Source organism: Triplophysa rosa, linkage group LG25 (genome assembly GCF_024868665.1).
Source record: "Triplophysa rosa linkage group LG25, Trosa_1v2, whole genome shotgun sequence".
In the NCBI taxonomy this organism is placed as follows: Eukaryota; Metazoa; Chordata; class Actinopteri; order Cypriniformes; family Nemacheilidae; genus Triplophysa; species Triplophysa rosa.
The window spans coordinates 359764-383017 of record NC_079914.1 but is presented as its reverse complement, the minus strand read 5'-3'; the positions used below and the strand labels follow the sequence as shown (position 1 = coordinate 383017).

Here is a 23254-nt window from a genome sequence, read left to right as displayed (position 1 = left end):
GACTTTTTATTCGGCAAGTTGACATGGGAGGATCGCCACCCGATCTACTGACAGACGTCGCAGGCTCGCAGTGTCTTGATAACTGAAATCACTGCCTTCTTCTCATACATTGGATAACAGTCGGGCTTTAAAAACAGTTGCGTTTGTATGAGCTCGTTGGACACTGGTGTACACCTGGTAGCTGCTTTTGACACAGCGCTTAAATATACAATGGTGCAAACAAGCGTCTCATGTGCATTACGGGTTAAAGGACGTGTTTCAAGTGTGACAACTAAAAACCAACATACTGATGAAAATGCAGGACATTTCTCAATATGCGACGTGTGGGACAAGGGGTGAAAATGCTGTGCGGTACAACGCAAAGTGGGACAGGTGGTCACCCTATCCATGACGTGGTTTACTTCCGCATTCCATTCTTCCTATGGAGGTCTATGTGAGTGTCGTAACTCTCATATTCAACGGCTCTGTACCCAACTATAACAACTTCCGCTTCGGAAGTTTGGGGAGAATTTTCCAGATTTGTAACAAGAAGTCTAAAGATCTTCAATGAGGATTTAATGTGTGATAGTGAAGAAGCTTAAATTGTATTATTACTGTAGTGTAAACAATATATATCAATCATGACAACTGAACAAATGTACGCAGTTTACTGGTCAGGACATGAGATTCAAGATATTTGCTCTCGCATACACTGCTGCTGTTGCAGAGCAAAAGTATTTCTACTCCTAATACACACATGCTGCAGTAAGCAACAATGGATGCTGCTGCACTGTGCAATATCCCATAAACAGATCAAGAAAGTGGGGCTGTCTGGCAGCACACAAGAGTCTACAGTATATAATGTACCTAAATATTAGCATTCGAGTGATCACATGTTTTGTAAACCTTCTTTGTACAATTGAATGACTGGGCAAGTCACAGCTTGGCCATGGGAAATATTAGCACATAAGGCCTAGAATGTTGTGAGGTGAGTGTATAGGGAGTATAGTCTGTATGTCACTTTCATATAAAAGATACTGGCTACAAAAACGTTCATAACAAAAAAAATATTCATAACTTAGTGAGGCATTGTTTTTCTTATAGTGTTGATAACAAAACAAGTTTGCTGTTTGAGCTGTTACATTTACATTTAGTCATTTAGCAGAAGCTTTTATCCAAAGTGACTTACAGAGAGTTCAGGGAGCAATAAGCGATATGTCATACAGGAGCAATAATACAATAGGTGCTAATACAAAGTTACTAGTTGCAACAAAAGCTAGACCACTACCTGTTGAGAGAAAGAGAGAGGGTTAGTGTCTTTTTTTTCATTTGTCTGTCAAGTATTCACAGAAGAGATGGGTTTTAAGTAGATTTTTGAATGTTGTGAGAGATGTGGTTGACCGGACTGAGTTAAGAAGAATATTCCATCAGGAAGGAGTTGTGAAGGAGAATGAGCGGGAAAGCGATTTACTGCCCTTATGGGAAGGCAAAACAAGACGCTGCTAGTTTGCTGAACGCAGGGTTCTTGATGGGGTGTAGGAGTGGAGGAGGGTGTGAAAGTATGCCGGTGCAGATCCAGTGATAGTCCTGTAGGCATGCATTAGTGACTTGAATCTGATACAGGCTTCAACCGGTAGCCAGTGGAGAGAGATGAAAAGGGCTGTTCATGTGTTCTGTATTTAGCTACTGATAGCCGTCTTCCAAAAAAAAGTATTGTGTAAAATGATGAATCTTATTTTTTCATGTAATATTGCAGTGTAATTTTTTTCCAAATTACATCTCTTCTGATGTATGTCTTGGCCTAAGGGGGAAAATATTAACAGTCCAGTGGTCGGCTTGTAACTTGCAACAATCTAATAAATTCCCAAAGTTCAAAATCAAGCCCCACGATCCACAACTCCCGATTCAGAAGCTGTTACACTCAGATATACATAACAATTCATAAGAAAACCCCATCACAACTTTCAAGCCGATCATTTAAAGTTGCATTATGGACTAGCAGAAGTTAATGTGGATGTAGCCTGACAAACCAACAAAATACAACCAACTGAACTTTAAAGATACAGTATAGTAAATCAAAACGTGTCACGGTCCCACCGTTTTGTTTATGAAATTCTAGTCGTGTGCAGGTTGCGGATGCTGAGACCCCTGGGCTTTGGGAATCTCGTATGTTACGCTAACAATCGGGATCCGCCAGGGGCCTCAGCACGTCTTGCCTCTCCGACCCGCCTGGAGGTGATTCCGGAGGAACATGTCCTTAACATGTCCTTAACGGGGAAGCAGAGGCCGGTGCAGCCGGCGTCCAGTCCGGCATCCAGTCTGGTGATCCAGCCGGCGTCCAGTCCGGTGTCCAGTGTCGTGTCCAGTGTCGTATCCAGTCCGGTGCAGCCGGCGTCCAGTCCGGTGCAGCCGGCGTCCAGTCCGGTGATCCAGCCGGCGTCCGGTCCGGTGATCCAGCCGGCGTCCGGTCCGGTGATCCAGCCGGTGTCCTGGCTGGCGTCCAGTCCGGTGATCCCGCCGGCGTCCGGTCCGGTGATCCAGCCGGCGTCCTGGCTGGCATCCAGTCCGGTGATCCCGCCGGCGTCCAGTCCGGTGATCCAGCCGGCGTCAAGCCCTGTCCAGCCGGCCTTCCAGCCGGCGTCAAGCCCTGTCCAGCCGGCCTTCCAGCCGGCGTCAAGCCCTGTCCAGCAGGCCTTCCAGCCGGCCTTCCAGCCGGCGTCAAGCCCTGTCCAGCAGCCCTGTGCAGCCGGCCTTCCAGCCGGCGTCAAGCCCTGTCCAGCCGGTCTTCCAGCCGGCATCAAGCCCTGTCCAGCCGGCCTTCCAGCCGGCGTCTAGCCCTGTCCAGCCGGCCTTCCAGCCGGCGTCTAGCCCTGTCCAGCCGGTCTTCCATCCGGCCTTCCAGCCGGTCCCCAGTCCGACAGCCAGGTCGGCCCCTGGGAAACTCCCAGGGCCAAATACTGTTCCCACCAGGACTCCCCTTAAGTCCCCCAGGACTCCGCGCCCTCGAGCGCAGCCAGGGACTTCTCCCCACCCCCATGGACTGCCCCCTATGGGCCCTTGTTTTGCCCCACCCCCCCTCCCATGTTTGTTATTTTTGTTATCCCACCCCAATCCTGTGGTCTTGTTGTCCTGTCTGCCCCTTGTCTTGTTCACCATGTTTGTCTGGTTTTTGTCTTTGGTCCAGTCTGTCAGGTCTTGTTAGTCACCCCTTGGTGAACACCTGGAGGTGTTCATTAAGGGGGGGGGCTCTGTCACGGTCCCACCGTCTTGTTTATGAAATTCTAGTCGTGTGGCGGGATCGGGGCAGAGTCCTTAGGTTTTATATGAGAAAACCATGAGTTGTTTGTTTTTACTTCTCATGTGTTTTCTCGTGTCTCATCATTGGCCCCGCTCCTCTCGTTTCCTTGTTATCTTTCCCTCTCGTTTCCTTGTTTAGTGTTTTATTACCCACACCTGCCCTGTGTCATTATCCCTCGTTTGTCTCTCCCTATAAATACCCTCTTGTTTCTTCGTCTTGTGTTCGTGGATTACGTTGTGTTGGCATGTGTACGTGCGTTTGATGTGTTCTTGTGCCTTGTAAGACGTAGCGGTTTTCACTGGTCTTGGAAGCTTTGTGACCACAGTATGTCTAGTCAGTGTAATCTTTGTCAAGTGTTGTCTTAGTTTTGTTTATTTAGTTAGTTTAGTGTTCCTGTTTAGTCTGTGTTATTATATCCCCTCTCTTTTGTTGTTTTACCCCCTCATGGGTTTTTTGTTTGTGTATTTAAATAAAGTGTTTTTGTTCAATTAAACCTCTGGCTGCCTGCAATTGGGTTCTCCGCGCTACCATTGACAAAAACGTTAATTCATTGAGCCTTAATATATATGTAAAAATAAAAATAGAAATAAGAAGTGCTTTTGGACCAGTGTTCATCTGGAGTATATTTGCCCTATAAACACTTGAGAAATGAATGTAATAACTTGGTTATTGAGATTAGCAGCATACTCTGGTGATTTGCAGTTTGTTGCCCACTCAGCCACTGTCAGTGTCAACCATTCGAATCATCACTCATAATACACATTTTTGTTGCATGTTCTGTTGGACTATTGGATTTATCAGTTCATGCGCCTGCTTGAGTTGAATTATAGTTTTGTAACCCTGTTGATTTCTGTAGTAATCTTGTATAAAAGTACACACTTGTTTTCTTTTGGATGTCTTTGGGTGACTTTGAAAAATTCCACCACACCCTCAACTGGAATCTAAAGCCCCAAGCTATAAGAACTTTTACATTTGCAGGTTTACAACAAATATGACACACATGCAGACAACTGCTCAGACAAAGATATGCTCCAAGTTGAGAACGGCAGTATTTGTGGTTATTAAATCAACACCGCTCTGTTACTTTCTACATGATCCTGCAATTTTCTTTAAGGCATTGGTGAAGTCAGCCTACCTTTTTCCAGTTATTAGAAGAGGAACTTCTTATAATTTAACATCTTGCTAAATGTTTACAAAAAAAGTAGCAAAATATGGAATAACCGTTGGATATGCATATGGAATAACCGTTTTATAAAAGCAATAAGCAGTGGGTTACAGTGCATTTTATAACAGCTAGGGGGTTTTAGGCACTCCCTTAACTGTTATAAAATGCACTGTAACCCACTGCTTCTTGGGGATTATTGCTTTAATTTATAATCCCCTGTTGTTAAAATTTGTTTAGGCAAAACCAGATAAAGCAGGCATTTATACCTATAAGTGCCTTTGGGTCAAATTTACCTCATGCCTTTATTTTTTATGATTACCCCATGTTTTCTCTTTGTCCAATTTAAAATGATATAACCAGATACATTAAAAATTATTTACTGTGTACTTGAATTTGTATACCGCTAAGAAAAGTGATTTTCTCACTTTAGCTTTGAACTTAAAACAACAGCACAAAAACAGTTGATTACTAAAAATAAGCATTTCGTGTCTCTAGACATTACTTTGTGATGACAGTCACATAAAACAGTGACATAATACGTTTTGTAGCCATTAAAACAACATTCATGTGCATGGGTAAATAAAGATTATATTGACACTATATTATATATACAGACGTCTGGGATTATTTTGTGATTATAACATGGTGGGAAATTTGGATAAATCCCCACCATATCTTTTAGTCAACTGCACCATAATCAGTTTTGAGATATATTTGCCAGAAAAGGATAAAAAACTTTTATTGGGGGCATAATTACAGAAAGATGCACAACCATATAGTGTAACTGATGAAGAGTACTTTAGATAGCGCTTCTAACAAATTCCAAATATGACAACTAGCTCTAACTAAAAAAGTATTTTTCTTCATACTGTAAAGAATTTTTGTTCTGTACACATCTCATCATATGACAATTTTGTCAGCATTTTGCGTAATTCAAAAACAATGTTAGGTACCTTGTGTGCTTGAAAATGAACAGCTCATAATGAAATCTTACAAAAGCCAAAGATTCAGTCATAGGTTGTGTCACTTTGGAAAGCCCGTATAGTTCCAGCCAATGACTCACAGATACAGGAACAAGTCTTATTTTTTTCAGTGGGAGGACCCTAAAGACATACAGTCAAAGCTAAACTTTAGGTGTGCCAGATTTTCAAGTGTAGTAGGTTTGTATAATAATAATAAAACATCTGATTTACATGATATTTACCTTCCTTGATATTTACATAGATTAAGGTAACATTGTTGGATGTTAACCAATGAAAAGTATTTCTCTTACTAAAAAAAACTGATAATTTCTTGTTGTGAACATGTTTTACATGTCAAATGTTTATAGTCCCCTTAAGGCAAGTCAGTTTATTTACAGGATTATTAGGCACCTGGGAAGTTATCTACTGTGTAAGAGACATGTAAGTACAGGTCCTGTCTACCCTAAAAAAAAAATCTTTGAAACTGTGTCAAGAGTAGTTGTAAAAAGGTCTTTATGATCTGCTGTACTGTATGCAGAGCAAACATCACATGTTTGTAATGTATGCATCGAATAAACTAAAGTTGAATGCATAATTACAAATTAAATTTACTTTTAGACCGTTCTTGATGATGAGTTGAGTTTACATTTACATTTACATGTATGCATTTGGCAGACGCTTTTATCCAAAGCAACTTACATTGCTTTTATCCTATACATTTATACATAGGCATGTGCAATCCCTGGGATCGAACCCACAACCTTGCATTGTTAACGCAATGCTCTTACCACTGAGCTACAGGAAAGCTAAGATCTCCACCCAAAACTGAAAATCCTGTCAGGAATTACTCAACCTCAAGTTCCCAAAAATGTCTTTGTTCTTTAGAAAGAACACAAAGAAAGATTTTAAAAGACTGCTAGCAACTGAGATTTCTGGGGTTGTCAAAAAATCTTAAACAAAGGTGCCCCAGTTTGTTTCCCTAAATTCTTCAAAATATCTTCTTTTGTTTACAGAACAAAATAAATATACAATCATTTTTTTCTACTATGGTGGTCCATGGTTCCCTCAGAAATCTCAGTTGCTAACATTTTTCCAAATATCTTTCTTTGTGTACAACCAAACAAATAAATGTATACAGGCTCAACTTGAGGGTGAGTAAATGTACAATTCTGAATTAAAATTTGAAAAAATCTCCTTATCTCCTCCATCAATCAAATTTGGATAAATCCCCACCATATCTTTTAGTCAACTGCACAATAATCAGTTTTGAGATATATTTGCCAGAAAAGGATAAAAAACTTTTATTGGGGGCATAATTACAGAAAAATGCAGAACCATATAGTGTAACTGATGAAGAGTACTTCAGATGCGTTGAATGTAAATGTGTACTTGTATGGTCTACAGGCTGCTCATCAATGACCAACACTTGTGTGCCTTTTTTTTACAAGAAACGTTTAAATTATGAACAGTACTGATCAATGACAACTTCCATAACAAACATCTATGATCCTTTGGTGTTCACCTTATTATATATGTTATACTGTATATATACAATAAATATATATGCAGCAAAAAAGGATTACGTGTTCTTTATGTTCCATGCACCAATACTGATAATACATTTCTTAGTTGTGACAAATGATCTTTCTGGAGCATGTTGCTCCACAAGTTGCTCAGACTATGTTAAACTGGCAGACAGATGCCTTTTCAGCACGACAGTTCTCATCGAACCACTTGCCATTTGCATTGCTGGACAGAATGGCACAGTTCTGACTGCGGCCACCATCAGGCTGATGGGTGATTTCTGATTCCCAGTTCTTGAAGCGTATGGTGGAGCTTGTTTGGTCCATCCATTCCCCCTCCTTTAAAATGTCATTGATACCCAACCAGATGTGCTCTTCTGGACCGATGGTCTGGCGAACGTACGCGTACAACTGGTCATTCTCATCACCAGAGAGAGGGCTGCTAAGTGTTCCACCTTTTGCAATGCAGTCATCGTTTGCTGTGTGAAAGGTCTTCTTGATTGGGTCAGCTAGAAAACATTTGCCTGGGATCTTGATACCTTTCAGGCAAACTGAGAAGGAAAGGGTGAAGTAAATTGAAAAACAAAAGTCAAGCAGATGTTTACATCCAAGACAATAAACAGCACTTTGCTCAGAATTGACATGGCTTCAAGATTATGACCTGTGACTAATGCACAACAGACATCATTGAATTCCATATATCTCGCAAAGGTGGTACTTATGCTGTACTTATGTGGGATTTTTGAGGCACATATACACTTAAAATGAACTACGTATATAAATACTGTATATGTTACAAATGAATATTGTAAACACAAATATACATTTTCAGCTTTTTAGAAAGAGTTAGACTAGATAATGAAAGAAAGGCAGCTTACAAATGTTTTTAACATGCATGCAATAAATTATAGTTTTATTAAATACCTGTTTGCAAAGATTGATGTTCCTTTATCAGGTTCAGATCCTGTACAATCTCATCAATCTGTTTCTTCAGCTCATCGATAGCAGCACTGTTTGCCGAATCTGAGGTTTCAACCACCACACATTACATTAATTTCAATAATTTTCTCTACTACACAATGCACAAATACACTGAAAGCCATAATAAACATGCATAATCTGCAAATCTGTTGTTTATCGTAATGAAATGTACTTGTTACCTTTTTTCCCATTTTTCCTTTTTGTAGAGCTCTGCTCCACAGCAGACTGCACCACACAAATAATACAAAAAAGCAGTTTCACAGATTTAAAACCCATATTTATCACTCTAATGCTCGATAGAAGCAACAACTTTGAGACCCAAACTACATCTGTCCCAATACCAAAGTGAACCTGCCCATCATGGCTACATAACAGCATGTTGACATGAAACTGAACAGATGATTTTAATTTAACGGGCTGTTAAACAGATGTACGAGCCTTTTTTCTTTGAGGCACCATTGGGATACATTATTGCAGTACTGCACTTATTTTGTAATTCTTTGTTACTTGTAATCTGTCATACTGCCGTGTTGGTGGGAACTGCACCCAAGTTCACTTTCTGTCGGTCTCTCGACGTTGTGTCGAACCGACAGATGGGGTTCGTCCCTGAGAACCAATCGCTTCCGACTTCTTAGAAAAGGCCAATGAAAATTGGCGAATGAAATTTGCATGCCAGACTCCGTCCCCGGATATCCGGGTATAAAAGGGAGACGGCGTGCCTCATTCATTCACCTTTTGTTCTTCGGAGCCTTCGCTCATGATCAACAGACTTCGCTACAAGTAGCAACTACAAGACTGCCGGCTCTACGACGTGGTGCAGCGGACTGTCCCTTCCTGCAGCAACTTCCACTGGGCGTCTCGGCGGTTCCAGAAGTGTTCGAGTTTTTTCTCTAAAAGAGCAAATTTCTCCAGCGTGGCATGTCCTGTTGTTCTCGTGGGTGCAACACACTCATCGAGGAGGGGGACGGACACGATGTCTGCTTCCAGTATGCTGGGGCAGATGTTGTGCATACGTCCTGCCCGCACTGCGGGCGGTTGACGATTCAGACGTTGCGTCACGGGTGGCTGTGTTCCCACGGGACTCAGCCTCCACCTCGTCTGCTTCCCGTTCCGTGACGGCAGGACTACGGCCCTGCCGCCCGCTACGGCGAGCAGCGAGGGTGATATGAAGATTACTGTGAGCGCTAATCCGTCAGCCACTGGCTCGCGGACCGTTCGCACCTCATCTTGCTCGTCTGACTGCTCCCCATGAGACGGTCCCACCGTCTTGTTCCTCAATCACGTATCGGACACGGTACGTGATGATGAGATGTCGGTTGCAGCATCGGAGGGTGACTTACTGGCATTAGACTCTGACGATTCCTTGAAGCTCCCTCCCTCAGGGGGTCGAGCTCAGGAAGAAGCGGACGTCGAAAGTCAGCCATGCTTTCCCGGGCCGCCGGCATTGGGTTGCGGTGCACCGCACTGCCTCTCCCAACGCTCGCGGCTGGATACATGGTACATCGGGCTTGAGAGTGGCTCCAAGCCGCACTCGCCCCCAGTGCCGTGTTCCCCAGGAAGTGCATGAGGAACCTAGTACGACCTGGAACGCCCCCTTCGGCACGTTGACGTCAACTAGTTCCATCACCCTTTCTTCCCTCGATGGTGGGGCAGCTAGAGGATACGTCGATGTCCTCCAGGGGCTCGACCTAGACTCCCGTCCAAAGCACGTAGGCTTTTCGGCATCTGAGGTGTCGAGAGCTTACTCTGCTGCGGACCAAGCTGTCCCCTCTCTCCATGCTATGGCCTTCTTGCAGGCCAATGCACGGAGAGAGCTCCACGAGGGTAAGACCGACCCAGCGCTTATGCAGGAACTCCGCGGCGTCACTGACCTCGCTCTACGGGCGACCAAGGTGATCGCGCAGGCCCTGGGTCAGGCGATGTCCACACTTGTGGTCCAGGAGAGACACCTCTGGCTGAACCTTGCACAGATGAGTAACGCCGAGAAAGTCCGCTTTCTCGATGCACCCATCTCGCAAGGGGGGCTGTTTGGTGATACTGTCGAGCTGCAGTTCTCGACAGTTAGGGAGCAGACAGAGGATATCAAGTATGTCCTCCCCAGCCGCGACTCAACCGCCCTCTGGCCGCCGAGATCCCGTGCACCGTCTGCTTCCCAGCAGCCCTGGTCCTCTTCGAGACATCGAAGAGGAGACCACCACCCCGTCAGCAGCCGCGGCGGAAGCCACAGCGGCCCTCATGGGAAGACCCCAGGGAGATCGAGAATACCTTCGGGCCTGACCCCAGCCATTCCATTGCTGGTGGTCGATCCGGGACAGTTCCTGCCCCGTCCCAACAGCCCACTTCTAAGAGTTTTCTCTCTCTCTGGGCGTTTATCACAGCCGCTCTCACCCTCTACACGACAGTGTTCGGCAACTCGACGTTGCGTCACGGCGAGACCCAATGTCGAGGATAATCAGCAGCCTAAGCACTCTCAATCGACGGTGCGTTGTGCTACATCATCGTCTGGGTATTATCACAGCCACTCTCACCCCCTCTACACGACGGTGTTTGGCAACTCAACGTTTAGGCAAGACCCAATGTTGATGATAATCATCAGCCTATGCACTCTCAATCGATGGTGCATTGTGCTACATCATCGCCAGGCAGGTAAAACAGCAGAACTGATCTCCTCTCCGGGGGCCCCCCCACGGCGAGGGATCCACATTGCCAGCCATCGAACCACCCCCCCAGGAGGTCGATGAAGCAGAACGTACCCCTAGCCTCCCTGTCTCGGTCCCTGGGAGCCTGACAAGAGCCTCCCAAACCGTCACAGTGACTACGGGATACGGTCCGTCTCGGCTATGCGATCCAACTCCCCAGACGCCCGCCCAAGTTTCGGGGCATCCTCTCAACCTCAGCAGAGGCAAGGATGCTCCCGTGCTTTGGGCCGAAGTCGCTACCCCTCTGGTGAGGAAACGATCGTGCTCGTCCCGCTAGCCGAGATGTTCAACGGGTTTTACAGCCCATTGTTTGCTTGATCGGGTAGGTGCTGTCCTTCCAGAGACTCGAGAGTAATCTCTCCCCTTCCACACTGAACGTGTATGGAGCCGCTATTGCCGCTCATCACGACTCTTTGCTGGTAATCTCTAGGACAGCACAACCTGATCATTTGGTTCCTAAGGGGCTTGTTCCGTACCCTCTTGTGACCTTGATGCGGTCCTGGAGCCCCTCGGAGATGCCGCGTTTTCTCACCTTACGATGAAGACGGCTCTCCGGATGGCGCTCAAGAGGGTAGCGGACCTAAAAGCATTCTCCATGTCCACAGATTGCCTAGAACTCGGGCCTGGTGATTCTCACGCTATCCTGAGACCCCGGCCCGGCTACGTGCCCAAAGTTCCCACCACTCCCCCTACACCAGGTGGTGAACTTACAGGCGCTCCCCACAGGGGAGGAAGACCCAACCTCATCCGTGTTGTGTCCAGTACGCGCATTGCGCCTCTGCTTGGACCGCACGCAGAGCCACAGAAGCTCTCAGCAGTTCTTTGTCTGTTTTGGAGATCAGCAGGGAGGGCTGTCTCAAACAGAGATTGGCGCACTGGATCATGGATGCCGTCACTATGGCGTACCTGTCCTAAAATCGCCTACGCCCAGTGGGTGAGAGCTCTCTACACACGGAGTACAGCCTCCTCGTGGGCACTGGCTTGAAGCGCCTCTCTGGCAGACATCTGCAGAGCTGCGGGTTGGGCTGCACCCATCACCTTCGCGAGGTCTTACAGCCTCTGCGTAAAACCGGTATCGGCTCGAGTCTTGCAGGCATCAGGCAAGACTGGCGGCCGGTAGGGTGTACGCCTATGACAGTACCTTCCCCCCTTTTTCCTAAGGGGGTCAGCGTACTAACTAGCCTCCCTTCTTCCCCCACTGGGTGAAGAACAGGCACTCCATCCATCACTAGCAAGCACCTCCTGCGGGCGGGCTGGCAGAGCAGCCCTGCCCCTTAGGCCGGGTATCTCTGGAGTTATTCGCAACATAGCTCTAACCAGACCTAGTGCTACCAGACGTTGCAACCCCCCAGTAGGGCGGTTCTGTCTGATGTATCCTCATGCTGGTTCCCACCTTGGTAACCCATGACCTCCCTAGGTGGACCTCCACCTCGCGGTGAACTCCTTCAGTCCGCACTTTCTTCCCATGAGCTCTCCCCTATCGGTGAGACCATGTTGGTATCTCCACTAGACTCCTCCCTGGGGTAGGAAGTGGTCTCTGTAGCACATCCCCCACTTGAGGAAGTAGCGCTTACCCAGTGGCCTTACGGTACCGGGCGGCTTCTCGCTGTTAGAGAAACAAGGCCGCCGCCTGTGAGGCCGAAGGCAGGGGCCTTCCCACCTTTCAAGAAAGCTCTGGGACCCCCTACCTACCCACTGGTAGGTTACAATTTCGCGGTAGTGCTCACGGCTGACACGCCCAGGCCAGTCACTGTCGCTTCACTAGAGATTGTGACAGGGCACAGTGTTATGGCGTTTTCCATAGGAACCCCATCTGTCGGTTCGACACAACGTCGAGAGACCGTCAGAAAGGGAACGTCTCGGTTACGGATGTAACCTCAGTTCCCTGATGGAGGGAATGAGACGTTGTGTCCTCCTTGCCACAACACGTGCTGTCCACTGCAGCAGTCGTGAGATGTCTCAGGCTCCTCAGAACTAAGGTAAATGAATGAGGCACGCCGTCTCCCTTTTATACCTGAATATCCTGGGGCGGAGTCCGGCATGCAAATTTCATTCGCCAATTTTCATTGGCCTTTTCTAAGAAGTCGGAAGCGATTGGTTCTCAGGGACGAACCCCATCTGTCGGTTCGACACAACGTCTCGTTCCCTCCATCAGGGAACTGAGGTTACATCCGTAACCGAGACGTTTTCACCTACTGTTGCACCTGTGTATATGGTTGAGTGATAATGAAGGGATTTGATTTTGATTTGTTTTTGTTTTACACATGCATGCTAATATGCAATAATTATAATAAGTAATTGGATTACATCAGATTTATTACATCACTCCATAAAATTATTTAACACCGATATTGAACTGGGTGGAGTGTCCTATGTCTGCTGTTCTCTCACGGATGTTTGGCAAGTTTAGAGAATACTTGAAAAACATGGGGGGGGAATGTTTCATAGATTTATTAGCATTTTAGGCATTATAAGAAAAATTACGTCTTTGAAACAAAAAAACATGTTGAATTGCACTGATAAAAGATGCATTGCAATATCAGGGCTTGGATTTTTTTTTGGGGGGGGTTAAATTTGTTACGTTAAATCTGTATTTGTTTCATTTTCTATGTCTTGAATTTTGGTTCTGTGTGTTTCCTGTTTAATTGTTCTTTTTTAAAATTGTGCTAGTAGTCATGATAGATTATTGGTTCTGATTAGTGCACACTTGTTGTGTATTAAAGTAATAGTTCATACAAAAAATAAAATTCTGCCATCATTTACTCACCCTCTTGTCATTTCAAACCTTTATGACTTTCTTTCTTCTGCAGAACACAAAAGAAGATGTTCTGAAGAAAGTTGGTAACTGAACAGCACTGGACCCCATTCACTTCTATTTTATGGACACAAAACCAATGCAAGTGAATGATTTTTCAAAACATCTTCTTTTGTGTTCTGCGGAAGAAAGAAAATCACACAGGTTTGAAATGACAAAGGGTGAGTAAATGATGACAAAATATTTATTTTTGGGTGAACTATCACTAAGTTAATTTGTGGGTGTATTTATGTCCTTTATGTCCAGTACTGGAGTTGAGGTGGGATGGCATCCCCCTTTGAATTAAAGATGATCAAAATCATCCCCCTTCTAAAACGGCCATCCCCCTTCCCATCCCCTCTTATTTTATCAATGAATGTGTAAATATTACCAGTGGTAATTTACCACTATTTCAACATTTAGTTTTTGCGAATATTGAATAGGCTAAAATACTGTGGACGAGGGGAACGTACACATAATGACACGACGATTTGTTTTAAATTGACGTCACGTCAGTAAGCGACATAGCAGCGCAGGTGCTGGTGATTTCAGCATCATGGCCAAGCGACATGGACAGCTTGACCTGAGGGACAAGAAGTAGCACTGAAGGTAAGTCAAGAGTCAGGAATACTTTTGATATGTCACCAAAGGCGGAACCTCTGGACAGAGGCGAAAACAACACAGTTAACGATGTTAGTTAGTTTGGAGCTTTTTTTCTTGTTAGCTAATGCCAGCTAGCTAGCTAACGTCAGGTTAGACTTTACATTCACAAAGTTAATGTTAGATTTGGTTTCTGTTTCACCTGGAATATCTTACTGCAGGGTTTCCCACAGCACTTTACAGCGGCCGCCTAAGCAACACACGCCTGCCTCCTTAACTAGCCGAAGTAGAAAAAAATCTTTTTTATGAGCGTTATCCGCCGTGTTACTCTGTCCTGTCCGATCAGCGGCATCTGGTGGAATGTCATCGCGCTATCTGTCATCGTTCGCCAAACATTCTACAACATATAAATGGCAAGTGCAAGCAAAGCCATTACTTTTACTTAAATGATTATGAAACTCTTTGGAAGATTCTATGAGATACTGTAGGGGAGAATGGGGTAGGCAGCATTGCAGCATTGAACTGATCAGTTATTAATTTGGCTTCTCCATTTTTGTCTTTTGTTTGGTCACCTCAAGTTTAAGAAATGTCAGGTGGTGCTATGTATTTGTATTATATGTATTATTTTCAGATTTTGTAAATGGTACATTTGTTTAATCCATTTGTTCTTGCACTTAAATTAAAATGGACTTGACTTGAGAGAATTCATGTTCATTTACAATGTTTTGTGAGGTTTTGTTTCAACATTTAATAGATGAATTCCCAATAGATTTATAGGTATTGTGAGTATGAAGCTGCACTTGCACCCAGTGGGAAAATTTGTCCTCTGTATTTACCCTAACCATGTAGGAGCAGTGGTAGCCATGCCAGCCTGGGGACCAACTCCAATTCTGAGGTGCCTTGGTCAAGATCAATGACAGGAGTATCTGATACGTAATATATCAATAGCATGCATGTTGTTTTAGAGTAATATAATATAATAATTATCTTTGTGCTTAAACAATAATCAAAAGGGTACACCGTTGGTCTCCCACCATATCAGCACAAATGATCTGTCCCTAAACGTTAAATCCAATCCACCATCCCCCCTGATTTTTTTTTACAACTCGAGTACTGTTTATGTCCTTCTGTTTGGTTCACTTATGACTGGTGTGGTTTGTGTTTAGTCACTATGTAACATTCATGCTCACAATGAATTACTCGTTCATGAAATTTCAATTGTTAACTGTCCCTGCTCTTGTCGTCCTTGACCTCAATCTGGCAGTGACCCAGTTTAAAAATGATGTGTTTTTAAACTGAAAATTGAACTGCATCAAATATGAAACATTCCGCTATTTAATTATTGGTTAAATGGTTGGTTGACTTCAAAAAGATTGACTCATTCAACGGCAATCTCGAAATGTATGTGGCAGCTCCTGTAATTTTTTTTTAAAGTGTTCAGAAGGTAATACACAGTTTGGCTTCTCTCACATTATACATGTTGCAACTGTAACCGGTGGCTCGCGTATGCCCGGCGACACCAGTTATTTGAGACTCGGTCTACTTTGCGTTGTGTTGTATTGTGGGAAACAGACACGGGACGGCGGGCATCAGTTCACTGGATCATTTAATCTGATCGACAAAGAAACATACAAGCAGCCTCAGATTAAAAGGCCCTTATTGTGCTTCTATAAAACAAATGTGTTGTGCATACGTCACCATATGCTCACTTCCACGTTTAAGAGAAATACAACTCAAAAAGTGTAAAATGACAACAATCATCACACATACAAGTGTTACGTTCCCGTAGGTGTATTTTCTCTTTTAAAATAAGAGTAATAAATATCAATGTTGGTGTAAGGTTGTGAGTGCTGTATGCTGGGAATTGTTGTTCTTTTGTCCCTCTCACTCAGACCTCCGATTGGCGACAGGTGCTCCTCATTACCGCTGGTGTGGAGGATACTGCTTTTAAGGATGAGGAATCTGTTCATCGTGGAGACTTCTTCTCCTGAGTGTTACCCTCTCTGCTGTCCCAGGCACCGAGTGGATTCGTGGTGTTGGAACTGTGCTCTTGTGTGAGCAAAAGTGTGGAATATTGAGTTCTCTATTTTGCTGTTGTTGTTGTCTGCACGATGTATTACTGCTATCATGCTACTAGCGCGTGTGGGTAGACTGGCTACAGGTGATTGTTAACTCTCACTTATCCATCTCTTCTGTGTTAATTCCATTACAAAAGCAAAAGGGAGTTCGGTGCCTTTTTTACCTCTTTTGTTTGCTAATAATTGTAGCCTCTTTTTGTTTTCTCCTGTTTATAGTCAGCGAGGAAGACAGGGAAGTCAATTGTTGTTTATTTATATTTTCTTTCCGGTATTGGGTTATTTATATTCCCATTCCCCTTGCGGCGCAGTGAGTTTGGTTTATTTATTTGTTTATTTGGCTTAACCCTCTCCCAAAGTCTATGTGATTTATTTTTTTGTTCAATGCTCTTTTGTTAAATTTTGTCTGTTCAACAATAAATGGATGAACAGAAACCCATGTTGTCGTTTGTGCTGGGACAGAGTAACCTCATCATTTTTCCTTTATTTTTTTATTTTTCTTCTAATAATGTTACCCCCTTATACCCCTAGACTTTTGGGGTCGTAACACAAGTAAAATAATATTATTCACAAGTTTGGGTGAAGATATATAGATATAATAGTAATAATTAGAGTAAGGATTAAATAGGATTATCAGAAAACCAAAAATAAACCTACCTCTCCTATTGAATCACATTACAAAAGGGAAGTGGAGGGGACAGAACAGGAAGTTAAGTCACCTAGCGATCATACCACATTTAAAGGGGAAGCACACATTGAGATCAGGTATCCACAAAAAGTACAAATGAACACTTTTGGGTGAATTATAACAATATTTAGTAGTACACTTTGTATACCTATTACATTCACCTCCCAGAATTTACACAAAATTTCCAGAGTATAACAACAAAACAGGTCATGAGAATCACTTGGTCTTACACTCCAGAAAAAAAAACAGTGAAGACCATCAACACAGACAGCTACCCAATCAAGGGATACAAATATGAAAGAAGTTGGCCAAAGCTCTACACATGTTGTAAGCATACGCAAAGTGCCCATTACACTTTGAAAAACTCAGACCATTTACATAACCATAATATACATATAGGAACTTCAGCACTTAGTATTAAAGTGTGCAATCCAATACACATGCTTACACATGAATAACAAGGGCTACAGACTCCACACCAAGTAAGGTTTCAAGTTGAACCATTGACTCTATTAGCCTACAAACAGGATTAATTACTTTACCAAGCCTGGTAATGTAGCGATTGTCAGGGTTATTGTTAACCACAGGAGCATGTGTACTGGTAGGAACAGTAGGTGAAAAAGTACTTGTTACAGTGTAAGAATCAACAACACGTAAATCAGCTTGTGCTTCAGAAACTGTGTGAGAAGAATGGGATGAGACCCAAGAAGCATTACGATCATCATACACTGCTATGTGAGAAATGATAGACAGAGATTCTTCATGTGACAAATCATCAGTGACATGCATTTCTGACTCTGCAACAGCACATACAGATTGAGAAGGTGTGAGACAAGGACCATCGCCAACACTTTCATCAACAGAAAACTCAAACTCTGTTGTGGGAAAAGGGAGAAAGTTAACTGGCAACAAGAGATTTCGATGTACCACTTTTTCATGACCAGTTCTGTCACAGATCCTGTATATGTGCAGGGAAGGTTCAGAAGCAACAACAGAATACATGGTGGCACCCATTTATCGGCAAGCTTCTGTTTACCTCGACAGCTTTTGTTGGCAATGAGAACTTGATCACCCACAGAGAGAGGTAATCCCTTGACTCTCTTGTTGTACTGAGCAGACTGATGTGTCTGTTCTGCAGTAGAGTTCCTTTGAGCCAGCACCATAGCAGATTGTAGATAACTGATGAGAGATTGAACATAGTCATTGTAATCACAAATCGACTCATCGCGAAGCACACTTTGAAACATCAGGTCAACAGGTAATCTTGGCACCCTCCCAAACATCAGGAAAAAAGGGGCAAATCCAGTTCTTTCATGGGCAGTGCAGTTATACACGAAAGTCATGGTTTGAATTACCTGTGGCCACTTTTGGTTAGACCCGGGTGGAAGCGATCTCATCATATTACCCAATGTTCTGTTGAACCTTTCGGTTCCACCATTCCCCATGGGGTGGTATGGGGAAGTTTGTGACTTGTCGATGCCGGCAATATCAAGGAGTTCTGCAATCAACTCGCTCTCAAAAGATGCTCCCTGATCCGAATGGATACGTTGGGGGAAGCCATAAACACAGAAGAGGCCATCCCAGAGTTTCCTAGCAACACTCTTAGCAGATTGGTTTTGACACGGAAAAGCGTGAGCTAGCTTGGTGAAATGATCCGTGATTACCAAGACATCCACAGATTTATTGTTCCTATCCTCAGCAGACCAGAAATCAATACCAACAAGCTCCAATGGGGCAGTGGTCTTGATGCTCTCCAAGGGTGCTCTTGCTGCTGGCTCTGGAGTTTTACTCAGGACACAACGGGTACAAGTTCTAACATAATCACGTACATCACGTTCCATCCCAGGTCAAAAGAACCTCTGGTGGGCTAACGACAGAGTACGTGGCTGACCTTGGTGACCGGCCAAATCATGAACACCAGAGAGAGCTAGCGGTCTCAGGGAAACAGGCAGGACAAACTGAAACTTCTTTTGCTTTGTTAGTGGATCTTTGATGGTCCTATACAGAATGCCATTTAGCAAAGAGAGTTTGTCCCACTGCTTCAAGATCTTCAAAACATGCAAATCCTCATTCGCTCGCACGCTTGCGCCAGGAAGGTCTGCGCTTCCTGCTGACATAGAAAGACACCCTTGAAATAACTGCATCGTCGTGCTGCTGACACTGTAATTCGGACAATGAGAAGGCATGGAAGACATCTTGACAGGCAGGAATCAAAGAACACATGTGATCAGCCAGGGATGTAGCTCTGGAAACAGCTCCTATATCCCAATCCTCACAAGATGACAAGATAGACGACACATCCTCAGCAGTCATGGAAACATCCATCTCAGAGTTTTGATCAAATTCACAGTCAAGTGTCTGCGGAAGACACGTCAGACGGAATGTCTTATGTACAGAGCCATCTTCAACACTGTGTACATGCTTCAGCAGTTCAGAGTAAGACTCGGACAGAAGTCGCTGACTCACTGGCTTGACGAACAGGTCACGACTGAGTGCATCCGCTACAACATTCAATCTGCCAGGGACGTACTTCATCTGAAAGTTGTATGGGGTAAGTTTTGAAACCCAGCGCTGTTCACACGCATCTAATTTAGGTTTTGTCATGATGTATGTGAGTGGATTATTATCAGTCCATACAGTAAACTCATGGACTTTAAGCCAATGGCAAAACTTGTCACATACGGACCATTTCAGGGCCAAGAACTCCAGTCTGTGTGCAGGGTAATTGGCTTGCCTATTGTTCAAAGACTTGCTGGCGAATGCTATAGGATGTGCTTTATCCTCGCCAATGGGAACTTGAGAAAGCACTGCGCCAAGGCCGTCTAACGATGCATCGGTGCAGAGAATAAAAGGATGTTCAAAATCAAGGTGGGCTAACACCACACTCTTGACAAGAGCTCTTTTCAACTCCTCAAAGGCGACATCACAGGCAGGGGTCTAGTCTTGGGGAGACAACTCCCGGAAAGTGCCAGTTCTATTACGACTACTTGTGCCTTTTGCCAAACGTTTTTGACCAGCCGTCAAATTGAACAGTGGCTTTGCAATTCGAGAGCAGCCAGGGATGAAGGTCTGGTAGTAAAGAACCATGCCCAAGAATGATCTTATTTTCTTTGGTAAAGGTGTGAGGCCATCCTCTTTCATTAGATCCTTCTTCTGAAAGGCAGAAATGACAGCGACCTTGTTTTCATCCACGGAAACTCCTGAACCACTGATCACATGGCCCAAAAATTTGATGGAGCACCTGAGAAAGTGACATTTTTTTGGAGCCAACTTCAAATTACTAGCTCTCAACCGCGCGAACACCACTTCCAAGTGTGTCAATGCTTGTTGTTCAGAACGGGTGAAAACCAGCAAATCGTCAAGATAGCAAAAGAGGCTGGAAAAGTTCAGATCTCCAAATATGCTGAGCATCATGCGCATAACGGATGCAGGACTATTACACAGGCCGTGAGGGAGACGGTTACATTCATACAAGCCCATGGACATTGTGAATGCAGTGTAATGCCGATCAGACACATGGAGTGGGACGTTGTAAAATCCTGACGTTAAGTCCACAGAGCTGAATAGAAGATTGCCACCAAGAGAAGCCAGGCAATCCGCCTGATGGGGCAAGGGATGAGCATCCTTGACAGTCTTCGCATTAAGCCAACGAAAATCTGTATCACTATAATCACTCTTAGTGATCCATCCTTCTTCCAAACCATTACCAAAGGAGATGCATACTCGCTGGCTGACTTGCTAATAATGTCTTTTTCTTCCATGTCAGAAAGAACCTCTCTCAACTTTTGGTAGTGGGCAGGAGGGATTCGGCGATAGGGCAGATGGAATGGACGCTCATCGCACAAATGAATTCTGTGTACAAAGTCTTTTGCTTCTCCACAATCAAGTCGGTCTTTGGAGAAAACATCATGATAGGACAAATAAGGCTTGCCAACTCCTCCTTCCATGACTTGGAGTCTTCACACGCTTCAATATCAATGTCCCCCAAACCATACTCGTGCAGTAACCGCATAGAGTCAACAGATGGAATGGGCTTTGGGAAAGCTGCGACAGGAAGATCATGAGGTCTGCACATGCCTTGCATGACAGTAACATCCTCCACTGCCAAACAAGGGGACACATCAGCCAGCTTAGCGTTACAACGAAGAGTTATTGGAGACTGTGTGGGGTTCAGAATCTTCATCGGCAGCCATCAATCCCCCCACAAAGGAGTCACTACACGTCCAACAAGAACATGACGGGATGCCGAACGAGAAGTAGTGGGTTCAACGATGACTGTGCTTCCTGGGGAAATTTTTGTGTTACCAGGTAGACCAGGTGCTCACATCTGGGAAGCAAAGTAACTGCTTGACAAAGTTTCACTGTCCCAGGTTTAGCAGGCTGGTGAGGACCAGACCAACGAGAAATACAGCTCAAAAGTTCGAGAAACTCTTCGCATTCAGGGTTGCTGTTTTTGCACGAAATAACTTCCCAGTACTTCTTTTCGGCTTTCATCTTCTGGAGCACGCATTTGATAACATTACTGCCAATAATGAACTCGTCTTTCTGTCCAGAAAAACAGTCCATTTCTCTCCAGCACCCACTCCACAAAAGCGGCAAAGTTCTCCCGGGGACCGTCCGATGGCATGCGTGTCTTACACCGCTCGCTTAAGCTGACTAAGTAAAAAACAGAGCAAGTGGTAGGGGAAATGGGTAAGGCACGCCAGATCTAAAAAGTCCCTGGTGTAGTCCACCAGCAAACGGTCCAACTGCTCCAGGCATAGGAGCTGGATGGCAGGTAAATCCATCCAGGAGGGTATAGGAACAAAACAAAAGCAAACCCAAAAAAGAAACAGAGAAAACGCAGCAAAAAACCTTTTTAGGTCCAGTATTCTGTAGCATGTAGCGGGTACACAAAGTGCACGACAAGGAGAAGTATTTCACGAAAGGTATTTAATAAATCTTACAGCAGCAAATGGTAGAAAACACAGGACCAGAACCACACGAAACCATAAACAATCCCAGACAACCAAACGGGGCAAGACACAGGGCTTAAATACACAAGGAAACATAATCAAGGCAAACAGAAACAGGTGCGGGACTAATTAACAACTATGGAAACTAATGAATGAACACAGGCAAAACCAGGAACAGAACTTAACCAGAATAAAACATAACAGAACCGTGACACCGACCCAATACAGCTCGATTTTTCTTAGGGCTGTCGCGATAAACCGAAGATAAATATCACGTGATTTATGCACAGCTTTTGAGTGCGGGAAAATGCTGCTGCATCCGAAAGCCAGAGGGCGCTCTCATGCGGAAACTCCAAATACGCACTGCAGAAGAACTAAACGATGCGCCTAAACTTTGGAATAGTCTTCCCTGCACTGTCCGGGAGGCAGACACACTCTGTCAGTTTAAATCTAGACTAAAGACGCATCTTTTTAATCTTGCATACACTGAACTTCCATAATATAAATCCTTTGAGTGTTTAGGCTGCATTAATTAGATCAACCGGAACCAAAAACACAACTAATGTACTTGTTGCATCAAAGAGTGCAGAACAGTACTCTACTCTCAGCCAGTCTTGTCTCATTGTTCCAAGGTTACCACAGTGAGCAGGATGCAGTTCATGGCCAGACCTGATGGTAGAGCGGAGAATGGGAAGCGGCGACCTAACAAGAGCTGAGATGATAGAGCTGGGTAAAGAAGGATGCTGACACGTCTTCACTACAAAATTTCAAATGCTATTAGATTATTAATGATAATCTTAAAACTATAATTTACCTTATTAGTAAGTTTATTTCTTTTTATTTAGCCTTGTTGTGCAAGCTCTGTGGAGCTTGTGCAGAGGCAGCAGCTTTTGCCAGAGGGGAACTGGAATCCCCTGGTTGGGCCTGGGTTCTCCTGAGGTTTTTTTTCTCGATTAGAGTTTTGGGTTCCTCACCACCGTTTGCATACTGTTCTTTTGCACTATTTGCCTGGCCACGGGGCTGCTTTAGAATTTTAAAGTTTTACTTAATTAATATTGCATATAGGAATTTATAGTCTGACATATTTGACCTGTGCTTCTCTCTCCTTTATCTTAAATGTTTGCTCTCACTGTGTGTGCGTACTTGTTTGTGTACGTGTGTGTGTGCGTGCGTGTCCGTGTGTGTGTGTCTATTCTATGTGTGTTAGTACGTGTGCATATTGTGTGTGTGGAGTGTTTTGTATGTGGGTATGTCTGTCTTCTGTGTTTTCACATTTTTCTTGTTTTTACAGGTACAACTTTAATTGTTTTGCTTATAGTCAATATGTCTCATTTACAGCTGCTTTGTAACAATGAAAATTGTAAAAAGCGCTATATAAATAAAGTTGAGTTGAGAGTTAAGTTGAGAAGAAGACCATAACACGTTCAAGAATCTAGGAAATGTATATGGACATATTTTTATCACTGTTACTCAAGCCTCATCAGGTATTTTTATGATAATAAAGTATATTTATAATGATCATGTTTGACGGGTGT

General features: G+C 44.1%; 1 protein-coding gene across 1 annotated transcript; it reads right to left on the bottom strand.

The window, feature by feature from the left end:
* Positions 1-6688: 6688 nt before the first annotated feature.
* Positions 6689-8527, bottom strand: clec3ba (C-type lectin domain family 3, member Ba). Its single transcript, XM_057326054.1, has 3 exons — positions 8088-8527; positions 7852-7950; positions 6689-7478 (listed from the first exon to the last, which is right to left on the bottom strand). Exons 1-3 carry the CDS (start codon positions 8284-8286, stop codon positions 7078-7080), a joined length of 699 nt encoding a protein of 232 aa, XP_057182037.1. The 5' UTR covers positions 8287-8527; the 3' UTR covers positions 6689-7077.
* Between the last annotated feature and the right edge of the window lie 14727 nt (positions 8528-23254).